The following is a 19,749-nucleotide window of genomic DNA, read 5'->3' on the forward strand; positions in this document are numbered from 1 at the left end:
CTCTTGTTTGCGAAAACTTGCCTCCGTTTGATTCCGTTTGCCCCCAGCCGCGCCGCTACTGAAAACGCCTTATCGTTAAGTGAAATCTATATTCCGCTGCCCCATGTGTTTCTAATTACTTTCATCCATTCATCTTCCACCTTATCTATTTCTCTTTATTATCCCTTCTTTCTACCACTTCTTCCTACAATCTCTCTCTCTCTCTCTCTCTCTCTCTCTCTCTCTCTCTCTCTCTCTTTCTTCTCTTCTTCTTCTTCTTCTTCTTCTTCTTCTTCTTCTTCTTCTTCTTCTTCTTCTTCTTCTTCTTCTTCTTCTTCTTCTTCTTCTTCTTCTTCTTCTTCTTCTTCTTCTTCTTCTTCTTCTTCTTTCTTTCTTTCTTTCTTTCTTTCTTTTTCTTTCTACTTCTTCTCCTTTTCTTCCCTCCCTCTTCATCCTTTTTTTTATCCCCATTCTTCCTTTTCTACTTTAAAACCCAATTTCTTCTTCTTCTTCCTTCAGGAGTGTGCAGTCACCGGCAGGAACTACACCTATGGTCAGGTGGTGGACGCCGTGGCCAGGTGGGGCGGGTATCTTGCAATGCTTGGGATGCAAAAGGGCGACAGAATGGCAATAATGATGCTCAACTATCCAGAGTATATCCTGGTCATGCTGGGGGCCATATCTGTCGGTATCCCCGTCACTGTTATTAATTCCTCGTACACTGCAGGCATGTAGATACTTATTAAATTACTTTTTTCTCCTCTCTCTCTCTCTCTCTCTCTCTCTCTCTCTCTCTCTCTCTCTCTCTCACCACCAGTAATATGTAAACAAACGAATGCCGGACAGAAATATTTTGTATCGTATGGATGTGTTACTTCATCTTTCTGTCTCACCCTTCCTCTATCTCCCATCATTTCACACTGTGCCCGCAGAGGAGGTGTGCCATCAACTGAAGGATAGTGACGCTTCCTTGGTGGTGCATGACGATGCCACAGAGAAAGTGATTGAAGCTGCGCTCACCCTCCTCAAGAAGCCTTTGAGGAGGGTTATCAACACGGATGCGTCGCCTCCAGCCGGAATTCCCAGTCTTAGAAGTCTTCTGCAAGATTCCTCCTTACACCTGGCAGACCCAATAGAGGTGTGTTGCGGGGAGAGGAGAGTATCAAAGTATCGAACTGTATACTAAAACTTTTCAATCGTGTTCTTATCACTTGCATTTTGATTAGCTGTAGTGGAATTCATCTATTTAGATTTTAGATAATGATCTTTTGATTCTAGTCATTGTTTGACGGGAATTCTACAAATGAAATTATTATAGTAAACAAACTTGTTTTTTCAAATTTAGTCGATCTTACATTCGGTCCAGTTTTGATACTTCTTAGAGAGAGAGAGAGAGAGAGAGAGAGAGAGAGAGAGAGAGAGAGAGAGAGAGAGAGAGAGAGAGAGAGAGAGAGAGAGAGAGAGAGAGAGAGACTGTGTGTGTGATTCACCTCGGTCGCCTTCTGGTCACCCAGCCAGTCTTTCCCATTACGGAGTGAGCTCAGAGCTCATAGACCGATCTTCGGGTAGGACTGAGACCACGTCACACACAACACACACCGGGAAAGCGAGGCCACAACCCCTCGAGTTATATCCCGTACCTATTTACTGCTAGGTGAACAGGGGCTACACATTAAGAGGCTTGCCCATTTGCCTCGCCGCTTCCCGGGACTCGAACCCAGACTCTCTCGATTGTGAGTCGAGCGTGCTAACCACTACACTATGCGGTGTGTGTGTGTGTGTGTGTAATTCACCTCGGTCGTCTTCTGATCACCCAGCCAGTCTTTCCCATTAGGGAGCGAGCTCAGAGCTCATAGACCGATCTTCGGGTAGGACTGAGACCACAACACACTCCACACACCGGGAAAGCGAGGCCACAACCCCTCGAGTTACATCCCGTACCTATTTACTGCTAGGTGAACAGGGGCCACACATTAAGAGGTTTGCCCATTTGCCTCGCCGCGCCGGGACTCGAACCCGGGCCTCTCGATTGTGAGTCGAGCGTGCTAACCACTACTACGCGGTGTGTGTGTGTGTGTGTGTGTGTGTGTGTGTGTGTGTGTGTGTGTGTGTGTGTGTGTGTGTAATTCACTGTTTGATCTGCTGCAGTCTCTGACGAGACAGCCAGACGTTACCCTACGGAACGAGCTCAGAGCTCATTATTTCCAATCTTCGGATAGGCCTGAGACCAGGCACACACCACACACCGGGACAACAAGGTCACAACTCCTCGATTTACATCCCGTAACTACTCACTGCTAGGTGAACAGGGGCTACACGTGAAAGGAGACACATCCAAATATCTCCACCCGGCCGGGGAATCGAACCCCGGTCCTCTGGCTTGTGAAGCCAGCGCTCTAACCACTGTGTGTGTGTGTGTGTGTGTGTGTGTGTGTGTGTGTGTGTGTGTGTGTGTGTGTGTGTGTGAAGGGTCGTCTGTACTTAATAATTATACACTTTTTTATGTAAGAGGGGAAACTGGCCAAAGGAAAAAAAAAAAAAGTAAAATAAAAAGGCCCACTAAATTGACAGTCCCCTTGCAGGTCAAAGAGTCAGCCGAAAAAAATCTCCTTAAAAGAAGTCAAGTCGTAGGATGATGAAAATACAGAAGCAGGTAGGGAGTTCCAGAGTTTACCAGAGAAAGGTATGAATGATTAAGAGTACTGCTTAACTCTTGCATAGGAGAGTTGGACAGAATAGGAGTGAAAAAAAGAAGAGAAACTTGTGCAACGAGGCCGCAGCAGGAGGGGAGACATGCACGATACGATTTACATGAGAGTTCAGAAAATCTTAGTTTCTTCTATTCCTAATGGTTTTGCATCACATAGCATTTCTGGTCACACAGCAACCTTCATCTTGCCCCTCACAGGTGAGCGGAACGGAGACAGCGCTGTTGCCGTACTCAAGTGGTACTACAGGGAAGCCGAAAGGTGTTGAAACGTCACACAACGCCCTTAGCAGTAACACAGAGATTTATACCCACCCAAATTTCTTCACTTCAAAGTCTCCTACAGGTACACACACACACACACACACACACACACACACACACACACACACACACACACACACACACACTAACAAATAACGTTCAACAAGGCACCCAAAATGCGATAAAATTGAAGGATGAGGGAAAAAAGGAAAAGAAATTGCTCATGTTAGTGATAAAATTGTGTGGTTATCTTGTAATATGAATAACATTTTATGGAAAAAAATTCTAACTGTTATACATAGTGATAATTAATGTGTGTGTGTGTGTGTGTGTGTGTGTGTGTGTGTGTGTGTGTGTGTGTGTGTGTGTGTGTGTGTGTGTATTTACCTGGTGTGTATTTACCCAGTTGTATTGTACAGGGTTCGAGCGGGGCTCATAATGTCCTGTCTTCATGTCTCAATTTATCTAATTTTTCCTTAAAGTTATGTGCTGTGTGTGTGTGTGTGTGTGTGTGCAATATCACACCATTGCAGAATGCCACCAAGACGTCTTCCTGTGTTACCTGCCTCTGTTCCACGTGTACGGCATCCTGCCCATCATGATGGTTGCCCTGCATACTGGCGTAAAGGTAGTCACCGTGCCTAAGTTCGACATTAAGGCTTTTGTACCTCTGATCGTCAAGCATAAGGTACGTGTTGACACAAGTATTTGAAATGTGATGCTTTACTATTCTTGTCCACCTTTTGATTGACATTGTTTATTTCATCATTATCAGGAGAAGGAGATAATTTACTCCCAGAGAGGTCGAATACCATTAGCTCTGTTCTGGACCGGTCGTGGTCTACCAGTTTTAGTCTGGATCAGTTCAGGGAGAGCTGTAAACTTACCATCAAAGCTAACTGTGAAATCGCTGAATGTTTTCGTTTGTGTCTCATGACTCAAATGGGCAGTCACAGCCTGTCCTCTAAACACAACTCTTCCCCTTCACACAAAACTACAAGCACTTACTACACGTACACACCCTTCACTTAAAATTGAGAAATGATGACTTCAATACCAGCCTCAGAGTCCCCATCTGGAGTGGGGAACATGAATGTCTCCAGGTCGGACTGCTCTCTCGGTATCGACCAAAATGCTGGGGTCACACTACGACGCCCTCCGACAACCGTACAGGTCAGTTTTCTGCGATTACATACCAATGTCGTAACGATTGGGAGCATTTCAGTGCAAGAGGGACACGCAGAACGAAGGACGTCCACCTTCGTGGGGGTTTGAAGGAGGATGTTTACTCTTGGGTGTCGGAGGCGGCCCCTCCATACTTATTTCCAATGGGCCTGCGATGTCTGGGACATCATACCTATCATGTCCTTCCTCTTCATCGTCTTCGGTGGGTAAACCATCTTGAGAGCACGGTGTGAACTGGGGCTATTTTTTTTTTTTTTTTTTTACTGGCGACAACGCATGACCTGTCGTCACACTGGTCACGACGATTCTAGTGACAACGTTTTCGTGCGTTGCTGCCAAACGTATGTTCAAAGACCAATCGTAACTCAGTATTTTAACAATTTTTGACTTGTTCGATGTCGAACGATGTCGTTAGCAGCACGTATGACATCGTAACTCTCTATAACGTCATCATACGTCATCGTAAGCCCGATGAAATGTCTTTGCTTGTCGTGACTCTCTTCCCGACAGTCGAATGCAGCATTCGATTGTCGTAATGGTTGTACGATGTCGTGTGACAACAAGGACATCGTGCGACAACGCCGCATTAACGTACGACTTGACTCACGACATCTTACGACAGCCCTCCTACGACCGTCGGGAACGTCGTAATAAAAAAAAACTGTAGTGTGACCCTAGCATAAATGTCTCGACCACTCCTCAACTTTTTCTCCATTAACTTCTGCAACATTCGCGGTCTTAGATCTAATTTTCAATCTAAAGAACACCACCTCTCCGCTACTGACCCTCTTCTTTTCCTCAGCGAAATACAGTTATCTGAGGCAATTGATATTAGCGCCTTTTCTGTTCCTTCCTATTTTCTCTATCCTCATTTTTGCTGCAAGGCTGGATTTTGTGTCTATATGCGCAACGATTTGACTTGCTCTCATGCCCACTCTCTTGAATCTACCGAGTTTTCCACCATCTGGCTTCGATTCAAAAGTCATTCTCTAACTAAGTTTATTTGTGATGTCTATCTCTCCCATAATTCTTGGGAGGCGGTGGCGTAAAGGATAAGGTGGTGCGTGTGGGATCGGGCAGACGTCCACGCTTAGTTTTTTTTTTCTTTTTCTTTTTCTTTTTTTTCTTTTTTACAGTAAGGTCTATAGCGCCTGTAGGCACACTTGAAGAGTGTATGGGAAGCGCTGATCAACTTCCGCCCATTAGTGGCTCGAATCCCACCACATACCGCTTTGAAGCTATGCCATTTGTCGAGTGGTTTAAAGTTACCTACATGTCACCATGATACCCAAGTTCTAGGTGGTTACACCAAAGATGCGCTTTGGTGGTGATATGAGCCCTAAAATGGATACCACTATAAATACAATTGCCTGCGCCACTAATGGGCGGAAGCTGAACTGCACTTTCCACATATACGCTTCAAGTATTGCCTACAGGCGCTATAGGCCATAACATAAAAAAAAAAAAGAAAAATTCTTTGACTATTTAACTTCTAAAATGAAGCACATTCTGTTTCTATCCTTTCGCGGAGATCTCCACCCTTGGAAATTTCAATGTTCACCACCAGCTTTGACTTTCCTCTCCCTTCACTGACCATCTGGTGAACTAGCTTTCAACTTTCCTAATATCCATGACCGAGAGCAACTGGTGCAACACCCTACTCATATTCCTGATCGTCTTGGATATACACCCAACAGTCTTGATTTTTTCCTTACCTCTAATCCTTCTGTTTATGCTGTTACACTTTCTTCTCCGTTGGGCTTCTCTGATCACAGTTTCATTTCTGTATCTTGCCCTATTTTTCTAATCTCTCCTTAGGATCCCCGAAGGCAGAGGTGCCTCGGCGTTTTGCCTCTGCCTGTTGGGGGGACTTGAGGAAGTATTATGCTGATTTTCCCTGGAATGATTACTGTTTCCGTGTCAGAGACCGAACTCTGTGTGCTGAACGCAAAACAGAGGTGAAAGTATCTAGCATGGAGATATACATTCCTCATTCTTTTTCTCAACTTAAACTTTTTAAACCTAGGATTAACAAAGCCTAGCTGTTCTCGTGCTAAACATAGTAGAAAGGTTGCCCACATAAGATAGGTACTTGAGCCTTCCATCACCTGAATCTCATGCACTTTATATTTCTGCCCGTAATCATGCCAAGTTTGTTCTTCAACATATCAAACACTTTTTCATCAATTGAAAATGTCAAAATCTTTCGAATTCCAACTCCCTTGAGACTTCAGACATCAGGCCAAAGCAGGACATGATTGAAGTCAGTACAAACATTTGTGATTTTATATGCAGTACACAATGTAGATGATGACTGCAAATTGATGATGAGCTAAATGATGCTCGTGTATAGATTGAATGATAAAGATCACTGCCTATTTTTATACAGATTATTTGGATCTCGTTAAAAAGAGAACCAATCAAGGACAGACTAAAAAGTGTGGAACTGAGACCGAAAATTAACGTATAGCGAGGAAGGAAAAAGGAAAGAGAAGCTGTAGTCATGTTTAATTGTTTCTACTTGAGACAACAGCGAGAAATGTGAAATCCTCTTGGGACCAGTGAATAAAGCGAGAGATGCGCTTGTATAGGTGAGGTGTAAGGAAGGTGTCATATTCCCTTGAGGTAAGAGAAGGAAAGGGAAGTTATAAATATATGTATAACAACTGATACATATCTTTCATTTATTGATTTATTTTATTGTTTTTTTTTCTCATTCCAATTTCACCTACTGAAAAAAATAAATAAATAAAACGTTCGCCTAACATTAATTAAGGCAAGGAAACAGTTGTGGTTGTCTGGAAACGCTCCCACCCTTGAGGAAGACCTCTAAACAACGGATGGAAAAACTATCCCACTACCTGTCGTGGGTGAGTGTGTGTGTGTGTGTGTGTGTGTGTGTGTGTGTGTGTGTGTGTGTGTGTGTGTGTGTGTGTGTGTGTAATTCATCTCGGTCGCCTGCTGGTCACCCAGCCAATCTTCCCCATTACGGAGCGAGCTCAGAGCTCATAGACCGATCTTCGGATAGGACTGAGACCACATCATACAACACACACCGAGAAAGCGAGGCCACAACCCCTCGAGTTACATCCCGTACCTATTTACTGCTAGGTGAACAGGGGCCACACATTAAGAGCCTTGCCCATTTGCCTCGCCGCTTCCCGGGACTCAACCCGGCCCTCTCGATTGTGAGTCGAGCGTGCTAACCACTACACTACGCGATGTGTGTGTATTTACCTAGATGTATTTACCTAGTTGTAGTTTTACAGGGCCTGGGCTTTATGTTCGTGTGGTCCCGTCTCCATATCTACACTTATCCAATTTTTCTTTAAAACTATGTACACTCTTTGTTGACAACACTTCCTCACTCAAACTGTTCCAAGTCTCAACACATCTTTGCGGGAAACAAAATTTTTTAACATCTCTCAGACATCGTCCCTTCCTTAGTTTCTTACTATGCGATCTTGTGCTTCTAAAGTCATATTCTTCTCTCAGGATCAGTTTCTCATTATCCACTTCATCCATTCCGTTAATTAATTTATAAACTTGTATCAGATCCCCTCTCTCTCTTCTCTGCTCCAAGGTTGGTAGATCCATAGCCTTTAGTCTCTCCTCATATGTCATCCCTTTAAATTCTGGAACCATTCTTGTAGCCATTTTTGTAGTCTCTCTAATTTTCTTATGTGTTTCTTTTATGGGGAGTCCACACAACTCCTGCATATTCCAATCTAGGTCTTATTTTAGTACTTATCAATTTCTTCATCATTTCCTTGTCCATATAGTGAAATGCTACTCCAATATTCCTTAGCAAATTATACGTCTCTCTGAAAATTCTATCAATATGGCTTACCGGTTGATTATTTTCTTCCATTGTCACTCCCAAGTCCTTTTCCTTTTTTTACTTTTTCTAGTTCTACTCCATCTCCCATCTTATAGATTCCCACTGGTCGTCTTTCACTTTTTCCCATTTCCATGACATGGCTTTTGTCCACATTGAATTCCATCTCCCATTTTTTGCTCCATTTCCAGATCTTGTTTAAGTCTTTCTGTAGTATTTCACAATCCTTTTTTTGTTTAATGACTCTGCACAGTTTCGCATCGTCCGCAAACAGATTTATGTAGCTGTTCACTCCCTCTGGCATGTCATTTATATATACGAAAAAAAGTATTGGCGCCAATACTGACCCCTGTGGCACTCCGCTGTCTACTGTTCTCCACTTGGACTTCATATTCCCTGACCCCAGTTTTGTATATTTCTAAAAATAAGTTATATTTCTCTTGAACCGTTAATGAGTTTTCCATCTCCTCCCAGTTTACGTTTTTAAAATAGTTCTTGAGATTCTCAATATCAGCCTTTCTGTAATTTAATCGGTCTTCTTTGTATGATTCATCTCTATCTTCTTTTCCTTTTTCTATATCCATTTCTAATATTATATGGTCACTCTTTCCCAATGGGCACTTGTATCTTATATCATCGTTAATTGGTATATCCCTTGAAAAAACTAGGTCTAATCTTGCCGGCTCATAGTTTCCTCTGAATCTTGTGTTTTCCTTTACTCTTTGGACCATCAAATTATCTATCATTAGGTTCAGGAATCTATCTCCCCAGGCATCTTCCCCCATACCACTTTCATAATTTTCCTAGTCTACCTCCTTACAGTTGAAATCTCCTACCAATATCACTTTTCTCCTTTCCTTAATGATTCTTGTAAGACTCCTTATTGTGTCATCTATCATGTCTCTATATTCTTGGTTAGTCCATGAGTTTGTTTTTGGTGGCACATATGTTCCAATGATTGTTAACTCCTTTTTATTAATATGTATCTTAACATACAGTATTTCTGATTTTCCTTCCCAAACTCCACTTGATTTACCACTATCTCCTTCCTTAACATCATCATGACTCCTCCTCCTCCTTTACCCACTCTGTCTCTCCTCCATATATTATACCTTTTATCTATGTCTATTTTATTGCCTCATTTAACTTTGTTTCCACCAGGCATACAATATCTGGTTCTTCTTTCTTTATGTAATCTCTTAATTCTAATTTACTAGATAAAATCCCATCTATGTTTGTATACATCATTTTTAATCTCTTGTTCTTATCATTTTTAGTTAAACTTGCTCCATTTTTTTCTCTTCTTTCTCTTTTATATACCATTTCCTTATCCTGTCTCCTATAATTCTCCAAAAAAATGCCTTCTCCTCCTCCTCTGACCTTTCATTATTTTTTTCTCTTGCTTCTGCCACCAGTTCATTGTGTCTCTTCCTTTCCTCCTCGTTTCTATTTTTATATATATATATATATATATATATATATATATATATATATATATATATATATATATATATATATATATATATATATATATATATATATATATATATATATATATATATATATATATATATATATATATATATCTTTGCAACCTTCTGTTTCTCTGAGTTTTGTTTTTCTATATAGTACTTCTGCTGCTGCTTGTGATTTTAGTAATATCTTAATTGGTCTCACTGTTCCTTCTTGATATGGTCCCATTCTATGGATTTCTTCTACTTCCTCTTCTAAGTTCTGTCTATCCTCGTCATTCAGATGTTTTAGTAGGTCTTTTACTGATTTCATTTCGTCTTTTTCCTTCTTGGTCTATATTTAACATTTTTTCTTTCAGTCCAAAAATAATTACACTTCTTTTTTCCGCAATTTCTCTTACTAAATTTTCTTTTTTCTTGAGGACTCCTATCATTTTGCTTGTCATATTTTCATCTCTTTCTTTTAACTGTTCTTGAAATACTTCTTGAAATGATTCCTTGTCTTTCTTATCTTGGATTCTCCATGCTTGTACTTCTTTTTTAATCACGTCTTGTACTCTTTCCTCTTCTTTGTTAACTAGATCTTTTAGCTTCTCTTTTTCTTTCTCGGCTTTACCGAGTCCTTCTTCCATCAATTTCTTGTAGTTCGATATTTGGACTTTTAATTCTTCATTTTCGGTTCTTAGCCTAGTTTCGTTTTCTTCCACTCTTTTTATCCTTTCTTTCAATTTCTGGAGCTCTTTATCATGTTTTTCATTCTCTTTCATCCCCATACGCTCCTTTATCAATTTATCTAATTTACGTTCGATAGTTAAGACTCTATCAAATAGTGAAGTTTGCGCCTTATCAAAGCCTTCAAATTCCCTTTCTCCCTCACCAACATTGTCATCATCAACTTTCATTCTTTCCCTTGTCACATACCTGCATTTAGATGGAATCTCTTTCTCACTCATTATTATTTAACACTGTAGCCTATTCATAAAAAAAAGAAAAAAAAATGAGTCCACACTTTTCGCCCAGGCCACTGCAAACCCAAACAAAGGTAGTGAAGATCAGCTGATTCTCGGGAGCGAGGTATTGAGTGCTTCCTCTACCGCGTCTCGTCTGTGATTGTGTGTGTGTGTGTAATTCACTGTTTGATCTGCTGCAGTCTCTGACGAGACAGCCAGACGTTACCGTACGGAACGAGCTCAGAGCTCATTATTTCCGATCTTGGGATAGGCCTGAGACCAGGCACACACCACACACCGGGACAATAAGGTCACAACTCCTCGATTTACATCCCGTACCTACTCACTGCTAGGTGAACAGGGGCTACACGTGAAAGGAGACACACCCAAATATCTCCACCCGGCCAGGAAATCGAACCCCGGTCCTCTGGCTTGTGAAGCCAGCGCTCTAACCACTGAGCTACCGGGCCGTGTGTGTGTGTGTGTGTGTGTGTGTATTTACCTAGTTGTAGTGTTACAGGGCCTGGGGTTTATGCTCGTGTGGCCCCGTCTCCATATCTACACTTATCCAATCTTACTTTGTGTGTGTGTGTGTACTGGTTAGTGAGTAGAGGTAGTTACAACCCACAGGTCGAAATGGTCCATACTGTCCCGCCAGTGCTGAACTTTATGATCCAGTCACCTGACGTCAACTCGGAGTCTATGAAGTATGTGAAGACATTACTGTGCGGGGCAGCGCCTGTGCCCCAGCCATCAGTGAAGATCCTCCAAGAAAAAACAGACAGATCACTCTTCTTCCAGGAAGGTAAGATAATAATGAAATAATACATCATCATTGCACGCTATTCTCTGTAAGTGGCACTCATCTTTATCTTGCTGCGTGTGACAACAAAGACACTTTGGCAGTGACGCGTACTGGCAATACTGAATATTTCTGGTACCGTGTTGCATAACAGTCTCTCTCTCTCTCTCTCTCTCTGTTGATATTTTGTTCAATCTTACAATCATCTTCGTTGTTCCCTGTTAATCCTTCATTCGTAAAAGTCATTCATTCATCTGAAAGGAAAAACTATTTACCTAGGCTATATGTTCAATGAATTCTGTATTCTTCCTCTTCCCCCGTTGTATTATGTTCGGGTATTTTCCCTACTACTAATATCAACGTCTTTCTACTCCTTACGTATGTAGTACGGTTTTTTTTTTTTTTATGTAGAAGAGAAGCTGGTTAAGGGCAACAAAAAAATAAAAAAGGCCCAATTGATTGCCAGTTCCCTAAACGATTAATACAGTTAGCCAAAAGTTTGCGACAAAGGTCTTGAAACCTCCCTCTTAAATTAAAAGAAGTCAAATCGTAGGAGGATGGAAATACAGAAGCAGGCAGAGAGTTCCAGAGTTTACTAGAGAAAGATATGAATGATTGAGAGTACTGGTTAAATCTTGCATTAGAGAGTTGAAAATATAGTGTTCTTAAATGTTACTGTAGCACCTACAATCTACATAATACTGTTAACAAGTTGCGATGGTAAGTTACTGAAATTTCCAATTATGCTGTCATGATTCCAGTTATAACATAACAAGGATTTTGCATCATTATTGAGGAAAAACACTAAAGAAAACCGAATTGATAATTAATTTGTGCCATTGAAAAAGTCTACAGGAAAGCACCAAATGTTTTACAATATGCACCTTTAATACCATTTGTCCCTACACAGGTTATGGTATGACCGAGGTGCTCATCTCTCATATAACACCTACCGGATTCAATCACGCTCCTTTGTGCATCCTTCCCAATGTCAAGTGCAAGGTTATTGACGTCGAGACTGGGAAGTCACTGCCAGCCAACGCAAAAGGAGAGATATGCTTAAAGTCGCCCTCGGTAACTATAGCTGAAGGAGGGTGCTTGGGTGTTACGTATAAGGTTTAAAGACTTGGAAAGTTATTTAAAACTTTTTGATTATACTTGAAGGTCGGATAGCTTTTAAGGGTTAAGGAGAGATGATGCTGTGGAAATGGGTAAAGATGTGCAACTGAAAGGTAAAAGGATTTGGAACTATTAGAGTTGGTGTGTTTTGTCTCGGCAATTTAAAATGTAGAAAGTTTGTAGATTGTGGATGGAAGAAGAATGAGATTGTACTGTTTCATGTATACTATATTTTGTTGCTGAGAGAGGGGGACGAAGTAGAGTGTGAATTATCTTTGGAAATATTACGAGCGTCCTTCCTTTAATATCAGTGATAGCAACGAGGATGATAGTGATAGTAGTAACAGTAGTAGTAATTGTTGTTGTTGTAATAGTAGTAGTAGTAGTAGTAGTAGTAGTAGTAGTAGTAGTAGTAGTAGTAGTAGTAGTAGTAGTAGTAGTAGTAGTTGCTAATGATGTCGTTACAACATGATCATAAAATAAACATGATTTAGAAAAGAGACATTGGAGGATTGGGGAGGACAGGCGATGATGATGATGATGAATTTTTAATAATATGTAGCAATAACATTGGTATTGGTGAGTAATTATGAACTGCTGTGATAAAAGCGATGCATGAATGATAAAATTCATATCAGTATTTACGACATTAACGAAATAAACCACGAATGATGGTAGTTGTAGGATTAGTAAATCAATTTATAGAATATATAATTAATGTTTAAGTTATCTCATCTTATGGTCGCAGATGATGACGGGTTACTTGAACAACGAAACTGCCACTCGAGCTACCATTGACGAAGATGGGTGGGTGCACTCCGGGGACATCGGCTACTACGATGATAGTGAAAGCTTCAACATCGTGGACCGTATCAAGGAACTTATCAAAGTCAAGGCGATGCAGGTGAACTAAGCTTGACCAAGATTTAGTATGTATATATATATATATATATATATATATATATATATATATATATATATATATATATATATATATATATATATACACACACACACACACACACACACACACACACACACACACACACACACACACAGATGCATTCCTATAGAAGAAACTTGATGCCTTATTTCCCTGACATGCTCTTCCTCCCTCTCTGGTTTGCAACCTGTCTCCCTCTCTATGCTGGCAGGTAGCGCCTTCTGAACTTGAGGAGGTACTTCTGCAACACCCTAAGGTGAAGGAGGTGGGGGTGACCGGGGTGCCTCATGACCGGTTCGGAGAAGCGCCGCGGGCATATGTGGTTACCTCAACTCCTACTAGTGAGAAGGAGATACATGAGTGAGTATCTAAAGAGTAACGAAAAACCTAAAAGAATATTATAGGGAGTGTTGAATTTTATAGTGAGTAGCTGAGAGTAGCAAGGATCAGGTAAGAACGAGTGTGTATGGTAGAGGATTTTAGATAGTTTCAAGAGTACTTACCTATATAAAAACAATGAAGAATCAAGGCGGTAATGCAAAACTGTGTGAATGCCTTTTTTTTATTCTGAACTTGAATTTACAATATCCTAACGTTTAGATATTCTTTAATAGTTATTTGTAGGATCCTTTAGCCTCGCCTGCACTATCACTATTATCATACTGTCATGATTAACCGTATGAGAATCTTAGAACCCAGCTGTTAGATACATATTGATTCTCTCTCTCTCTCTCTCTCTCTCTCTCTCTCTCTCTCTCTCTCTCTCTCTACCGTGGTAATTTTGTAATTTACGTTTCTGTATTTTGCTCTCAGCTTTCATAACTGGGAAGGTTTTGGCTTAATCATAAACCTTCATTACTTTAGATGTAACAGAGGATGCACTGCTCTTACTATTCGCTTCTGCTGACAGGTTCATGACTTCGCATGTCGCTCCCTACAAGCAGCTGGCGGGCGGCGTGGTCTTTGTCTCCGAACTGCCCAAAACTGCCTCTGGAAAAATACTTAGAAGAGCACTGAGGGAACTATAGAAATGTCTCGTTACTACAGCGATGTGCTGCCTTACATGCATATCGTAAGACTCGTTCCATACTCTATAAAAAATCTCCACTCACATATACGTACCTACACGTCTTATTCTCCGTATTTTGTGTCCGTGCAGTGACGCAGTGGTTCTTGGTTCATGAAAGTAACATAATGTCACTTAACTTTGATAAAACGAGTCATGTCTCAGAGACATTCCTCCCAGTCGTGGTGGTTTTACTAAAATGAAAAATTAAGAATAGATATAATTTTCTATCACTATTTTTCAATGCTTCCTTAATCTGTCTCTTGGAAAGGTTCAACAGCAGAAGTCATCAATTCTTCTGCAATATCGCATAAACCCAAACTCTCGAAGTTATAATAATGAAGTGAATTGACTCTATATCAGAGAACCTTTATTTTCCTCACCCACAACCCTCAATCGCTCACTCATATAAACTGAAAACTTAATCGATATTTTGTCACTTATAATGCGTGAATAAATACAATTAAGTAATTCTATATGTAATTCTCCTCTTTCACCTTCATATTTAGAGAACGAAGACACTGTGGAACGGTTATTTACATATCAGATGTTGCACCATCATGGGAGACAGTATGGGGATGGGGGCATGGGAATCAAGCATCATGAGCTGGCATCACAGTATCAGGGCTCGCAGATAAGACAAGAGCGTGTACGCTCCCATAAAAAGTTCTACTACCTCTCCAGACAGCCGCGTGCCCTTTTAGTTCGGAGCCGTTTTTAAACTCAGGAAAATGAGAAGCGAGGGAGAGAGAGTAAGTAAGTAAGTATTTATTGACCAAGATTTTCGGTTACAAATACAAGTTAGGAGAAGGTGGGGTAAGACGGAACCCCTCTTCTAAATTCAAGCATAAAGGGCAAGTTTCAAAATTTTACTCTTAGATGTCCTTCACGTCGCACAACAATGACACCAACTATTATATGCACTATAGTCTGTCCGTTTTAATTATCTCAGAGCAAACCGTATGTTCGGTTGGCAACTCTGCCTCACCTCTGCTCTCGCTCAGCCCCGCTGAGACGCAGATTCATTAACAAACATTTAATTCTATTCACTTTACTCAGTAACGTGTAACTTGTGTCATTATTGAGTAAAGTGAATAAATATAAATCTTTGTTAATGAATCTGCGTCTCAGTGGGGCTGAGCGAGAGCAGAGGTGAGGCAGGGCTGCCAACCGAACACACAGTTTGCTCTGAGATAATCAAAACTGACAGACTATACTACCAGTAGGCACGCTAAGTTTCCCTTACGCTTCAGAGGAAAAAAAAAAAAAAGTCATTATATGCAGTGCTGATGTTATACGCACAAGGTAAGACACTGTTTGTTTTATATTGAAATAATTATCATAATGATTTAGTACTTATGTTTATACATTCCCATGAGTGTATACATGATATATAAATGCCATAAATTGGCATAGTGAACATTGATACTTTAGTAAACATTTCGACATTTGAATATTTACTAATAGGGTAAAGACGGCGTCACACTAGCACTTTTTCGTCTTCTTTTTCCGTCAATTTTCTAGCGACTGACAACTTTTGCAGACGGTGGCCGTCACACACAAGCTTGCTTCCGCCTTTGCCGCGCTTGTCGATTGTAAACAAACATGGCTCCTCATTCACCCCAGCAAGCCGCGGCTTTTTTGCACCTTATAATGTAATCACCTGTTCTGTGATCCCAATGGCAACGGTGACCTCTAATACTCTCTATGAGAAATTCGTCAGTGTGTTTTGTCCTCATCTTGGCCAGCAGATTGGAAGTTGCCTTGGAAATATTCAAAAGCATCGCACATTCGCACTCCCCTGGAAATGTACACAAACAACTGAGGAACTTTTCATTGCTAAGCTAGACGAAAAAAAATATGTATACAAATATATATTCATCAACTCATTTAAATTACATGTCATGATTATAGCATTCTTCCATTTAACAAAAAAAAAAAAAAAAAAAAAATTTAATAAAAGTGTTGATTAGAAACCATAGTTCTTATTTTGACTAAAAATTGGCGCTAGACGAAAACGATGCGTTCATCTAACTCAAGACGACGGAAAGAGTTGACGGAAGAGTAAAAAGACGGAAATCGCCTGAGACGACGGAAAAAGTGCTAGTGTGACGCCGCCTTAAGATGGACCCCATGAGAGGGGAAGGGCGGGTTTGTTGTGCTAATTCCCGACGTCGGAAAGTGCTGAAAAGCTGCAGATTCGCCAGATAACTTAATTTAGCACATTTTTTACGTCATATATGTGCTATCAAACTAAGTAATAAATTATTAGGAACATCTCTAATCAGTTTCACCAAGCACAGAGAACGTAATATGGCAAAACGAGCCAAAAATGCTTGGTTCATGGTCTCAGTTTTGGGACACTTCATCACCTTGAGTGAATTACATTATTTTCAGTAAGCAAGCACATTTCATTGGTTCAAGTTAATTAATTAGCAATCAAATCCAGAAAATGTGACGAATATCAAATAAACACGATGTTTTGATGCAAAATCCTTGTATGACTTCAGTGAAAGATTGTCCGTTCCGTATGTAAACAACATCAAGCAGGTTTCTACCTGCTCCCCACCGGTTATAGGCAAACAGTTCAGGGTCTGGATGCGATGCTGACGGTCCTTTGCACCAATCTATGAAGTGCTTTGAGCAGATAGCATGGTCCTTGGTAGCTCTCCACGTCGGGCCTCGTTTACATCGTGTCTCCCATAATCTTCGAGCCGCGTCTTTCTTCCTGGGAAACACAGTCCATCCTTTCACGCCTTGGTTTTTCTTTTTTTTATATAGAATTGCAGTCAGCTACAGCACATGTATCAACCGGCATTCTGTTCCAGCTCTAAGAACACTCCACACTAGGGTGACCAAATTTCTGAGACAAATTCCGGGGACATTTTCAGTTCAGGGAGATAAAAACGTAGTGTTTTTTCACTGGAAAAATTAAAACGGGGACACTGTTCGTACCATTTCTAAACCAGCAATCAAAAGTTTCTCTCGCCTTATTTATCCAAGTTGCAAAGAAAAAAAAATCTGTACCTGATGAAATATCTGAGATCATGAACACCCATTAGCTGTTAAAATGTGTCCGCTATACACTTCACCGTCTTCACGGAAACTATATAAAAAAAGAAATAAGACCTTCTCCTTATTCTTGACATTCTAAATGAGTAATTATAAAAGGACATAATTATCATGATCAAAAGGAGTAGTTTTTTTTAACGCATCAAGTGATCTTTCAGTTACAGAAAACCGGGGACAGCAGTAGCCGGGGACAGGTCACTGAAATCGGGGACGTCTGGTCACTCTACTCCACACGAACTTCCAAACGACCGCGGGCCACGGGGTTGTTTTGGTGTTTTGAGAGGACTCGGTGTTCCCGAGTTCAGTTAGTCTTTTCGGTTTGATATGCCTTCGGCCGCAAAAATGTTGCTCTACCAAGATTATTACAGAATGTATTCCTTTGTAATATTTAGAGGAGAAATAATGCTCTCTGTTGAACTATATGAAAAAATGTTTCACACCAAATAATTATGTAGTTGAGACTAGTAAAAAATGCGAGAGCATTGAAACCGCGACTATGAGTATTAAGCTTATAATAACCGTTTTGTAGAGTGTGTATTACCAGATCATATGGATAATGTTAGGATAAACAATTGGAATTAATGGTTTGCAGTACAAAGACTCAATACCTCAAGATTTATTATGATATGAATTTTAGAATGTGTGTCTCTTGCGAGCTGGCTGGCTGTATACCGAGTCGTGTATTAAAACAGCCAGTGATCAATGGCAACCCAGCAATATCCGACGTCGGGAATTGCGAAAGTTGGGCTCATGAGCAATGTGCAGGGATAGATGGTGATGATGATGCTGAGGAAGAGGCTTTTGTGTGGAATTTATGTCATTAAGTTGTGCAGGGATAGATGATGATGAGTTTTTTATTTAGTTTTTTGTTTGTTTGTTCGTTTGATTTGTACCAATAAATTTGGCTCATGGGCAATGTGAAAGGATATGATGATGACGAAGAAAAGTTTTTTTATCTGAGCTTAATACCAATAAGGATTTGTTTCTTCATGTTCAGTTTGCGGAGATAACATGGACCCCTGGGGGTCCGTCTTACCCCATCATTTTATTTTGGGCACCGTAAAAATTATTATTTTGTAAATTCTTGTGTTTTACTGTTTTCCTTTAAAAAACCGTGAGCCAGGTGTGGGCTTCGAAAATAACATCCCAAAGCACCACCATAAACCCACAAACCCCAAAAAATCATATAAATGTGGTTTCTAGACTCAATACTTAGTTAAGTGGTCCATCTTCTCCCACCTTCCCCTACTAAATAACTATAAGCATGGAATGGAACAGCAATTACTTTCAAACAATTATGGTCCATAAGAAAACACATAAAAATTACAGAAAAAGAATGTCCGCCACAAAACGTGATCTGCGTCTAACAAAATAAACTAACAAACTAAGATAAAATAGCCATGCAAACCTGATGAGTAATATGAATAGTCATTCATACAAATAGCTTACAAAACATATCACTATATAAGAACAATGATATTCATTCATGCAAACAAAATATGTCAATATATATATATATATATATATATATATATATATATATATATATATATATATATATATATATATATATATATATATATGTGTGTGTGTGTGTGTGTGTGTGTGTGTGTGTGTGTGTGTGTGTGTGTGTGTGTGTGTGTATACGAACATTCAAAGTAAATCATTGCACTCTAAAAAGAGGGAGTTCCAAACACCCTGAATTTAGATATATACAAATACCCCACATAGAATACAAAACATATAAATAAGTCAATCATCAATCACAAGGGGCCAAGATTGGAATGATTTAAATCAAATAATTTAAATCAAGTGAATTAAATCGATTTAAATCAGAGTAAAATTTTTTTTATTTAAATCAAAATACCCATGCTATGTCAAATAATTAAATTTATTAACACACTATATAAAAAGTAGTGATTGCATTAAAAGGAAAATGGGATGAACCACTTATACTGGTCCTAGACCTGTACTGTTCCTGTACAAATCAGGGTACACTCAGGTAATTTCCAAGGTTGCCTTTATTATCACTCTGCCAAGTTCCTCACTTAAGTAATTCGCTTATCATTTTTTTGTTGTTGTTGTGTAACATCTATTTAATATGGCTTCCGCTCAGTTTAACGTTGAAGATTTTTGTGCTGACCCTTCTCTGGAACAACTTAAAGATGCTAATATAAAGAAGGACCAATGGAAGACCATCGCTAAACATTTTGATGTTCCCATCACGTCTCAGATGACTAAAGAGGTCATTAAGAATGTAGTTGTTGAACATCTAGTGCAAGAAGGTCAGTTGCTAGGAAATGCCATAGAAGAGTTAACTCCCATGTCAGCCTCTACGAGGACTATAATACA

The 19,749-nt window shown here is 40.0% G+C and overlaps 1 protein-coding gene across 2 annotated transcripts; it reads left to right on the forward strand.

Moving 5' to 3' along the window:
* Nucleotides 1-498: 498 nt before the first annotated feature.
* Nucleotides 499-17,780, forward strand: LOC123516510 (4-coumarate--CoA ligase-like; the record flags this gene model as incomplete). Of its 2 annotated transcripts, XM_045275918.1 has the most annotated exon segments (10): nucleotides 499-706; nucleotides 912-1,117; nucleotides 2,888-3,032; nucleotides 3,484-3,638; nucleotides 11,026-11,200; nucleotides 12,108-12,271; nucleotides 13,065-13,220; nucleotides 13,471-13,619; nucleotides 14,170-14,331; nucleotides 17,556-17,780. In XM_045275918.1, coding segments are annotated over 9 exon segments (1,476 nt in total), but the record flags the coding sequence as incomplete, so codon positions are not given.
* Nucleotides 17,781-19,749: the final 1,969 nt, after the last annotated feature.

Source organism: Portunus trituberculatus, chromosome 41 (assembly GCF_017591435.1).
Source record: "Portunus trituberculatus isolate SZX2019 chromosome 41, ASM1759143v1, whole genome shotgun sequence".
NCBI lineage: Eukaryota > Metazoa > Arthropoda > Malacostraca > Decapoda > Portunidae > Portunus > Portunus trituberculatus.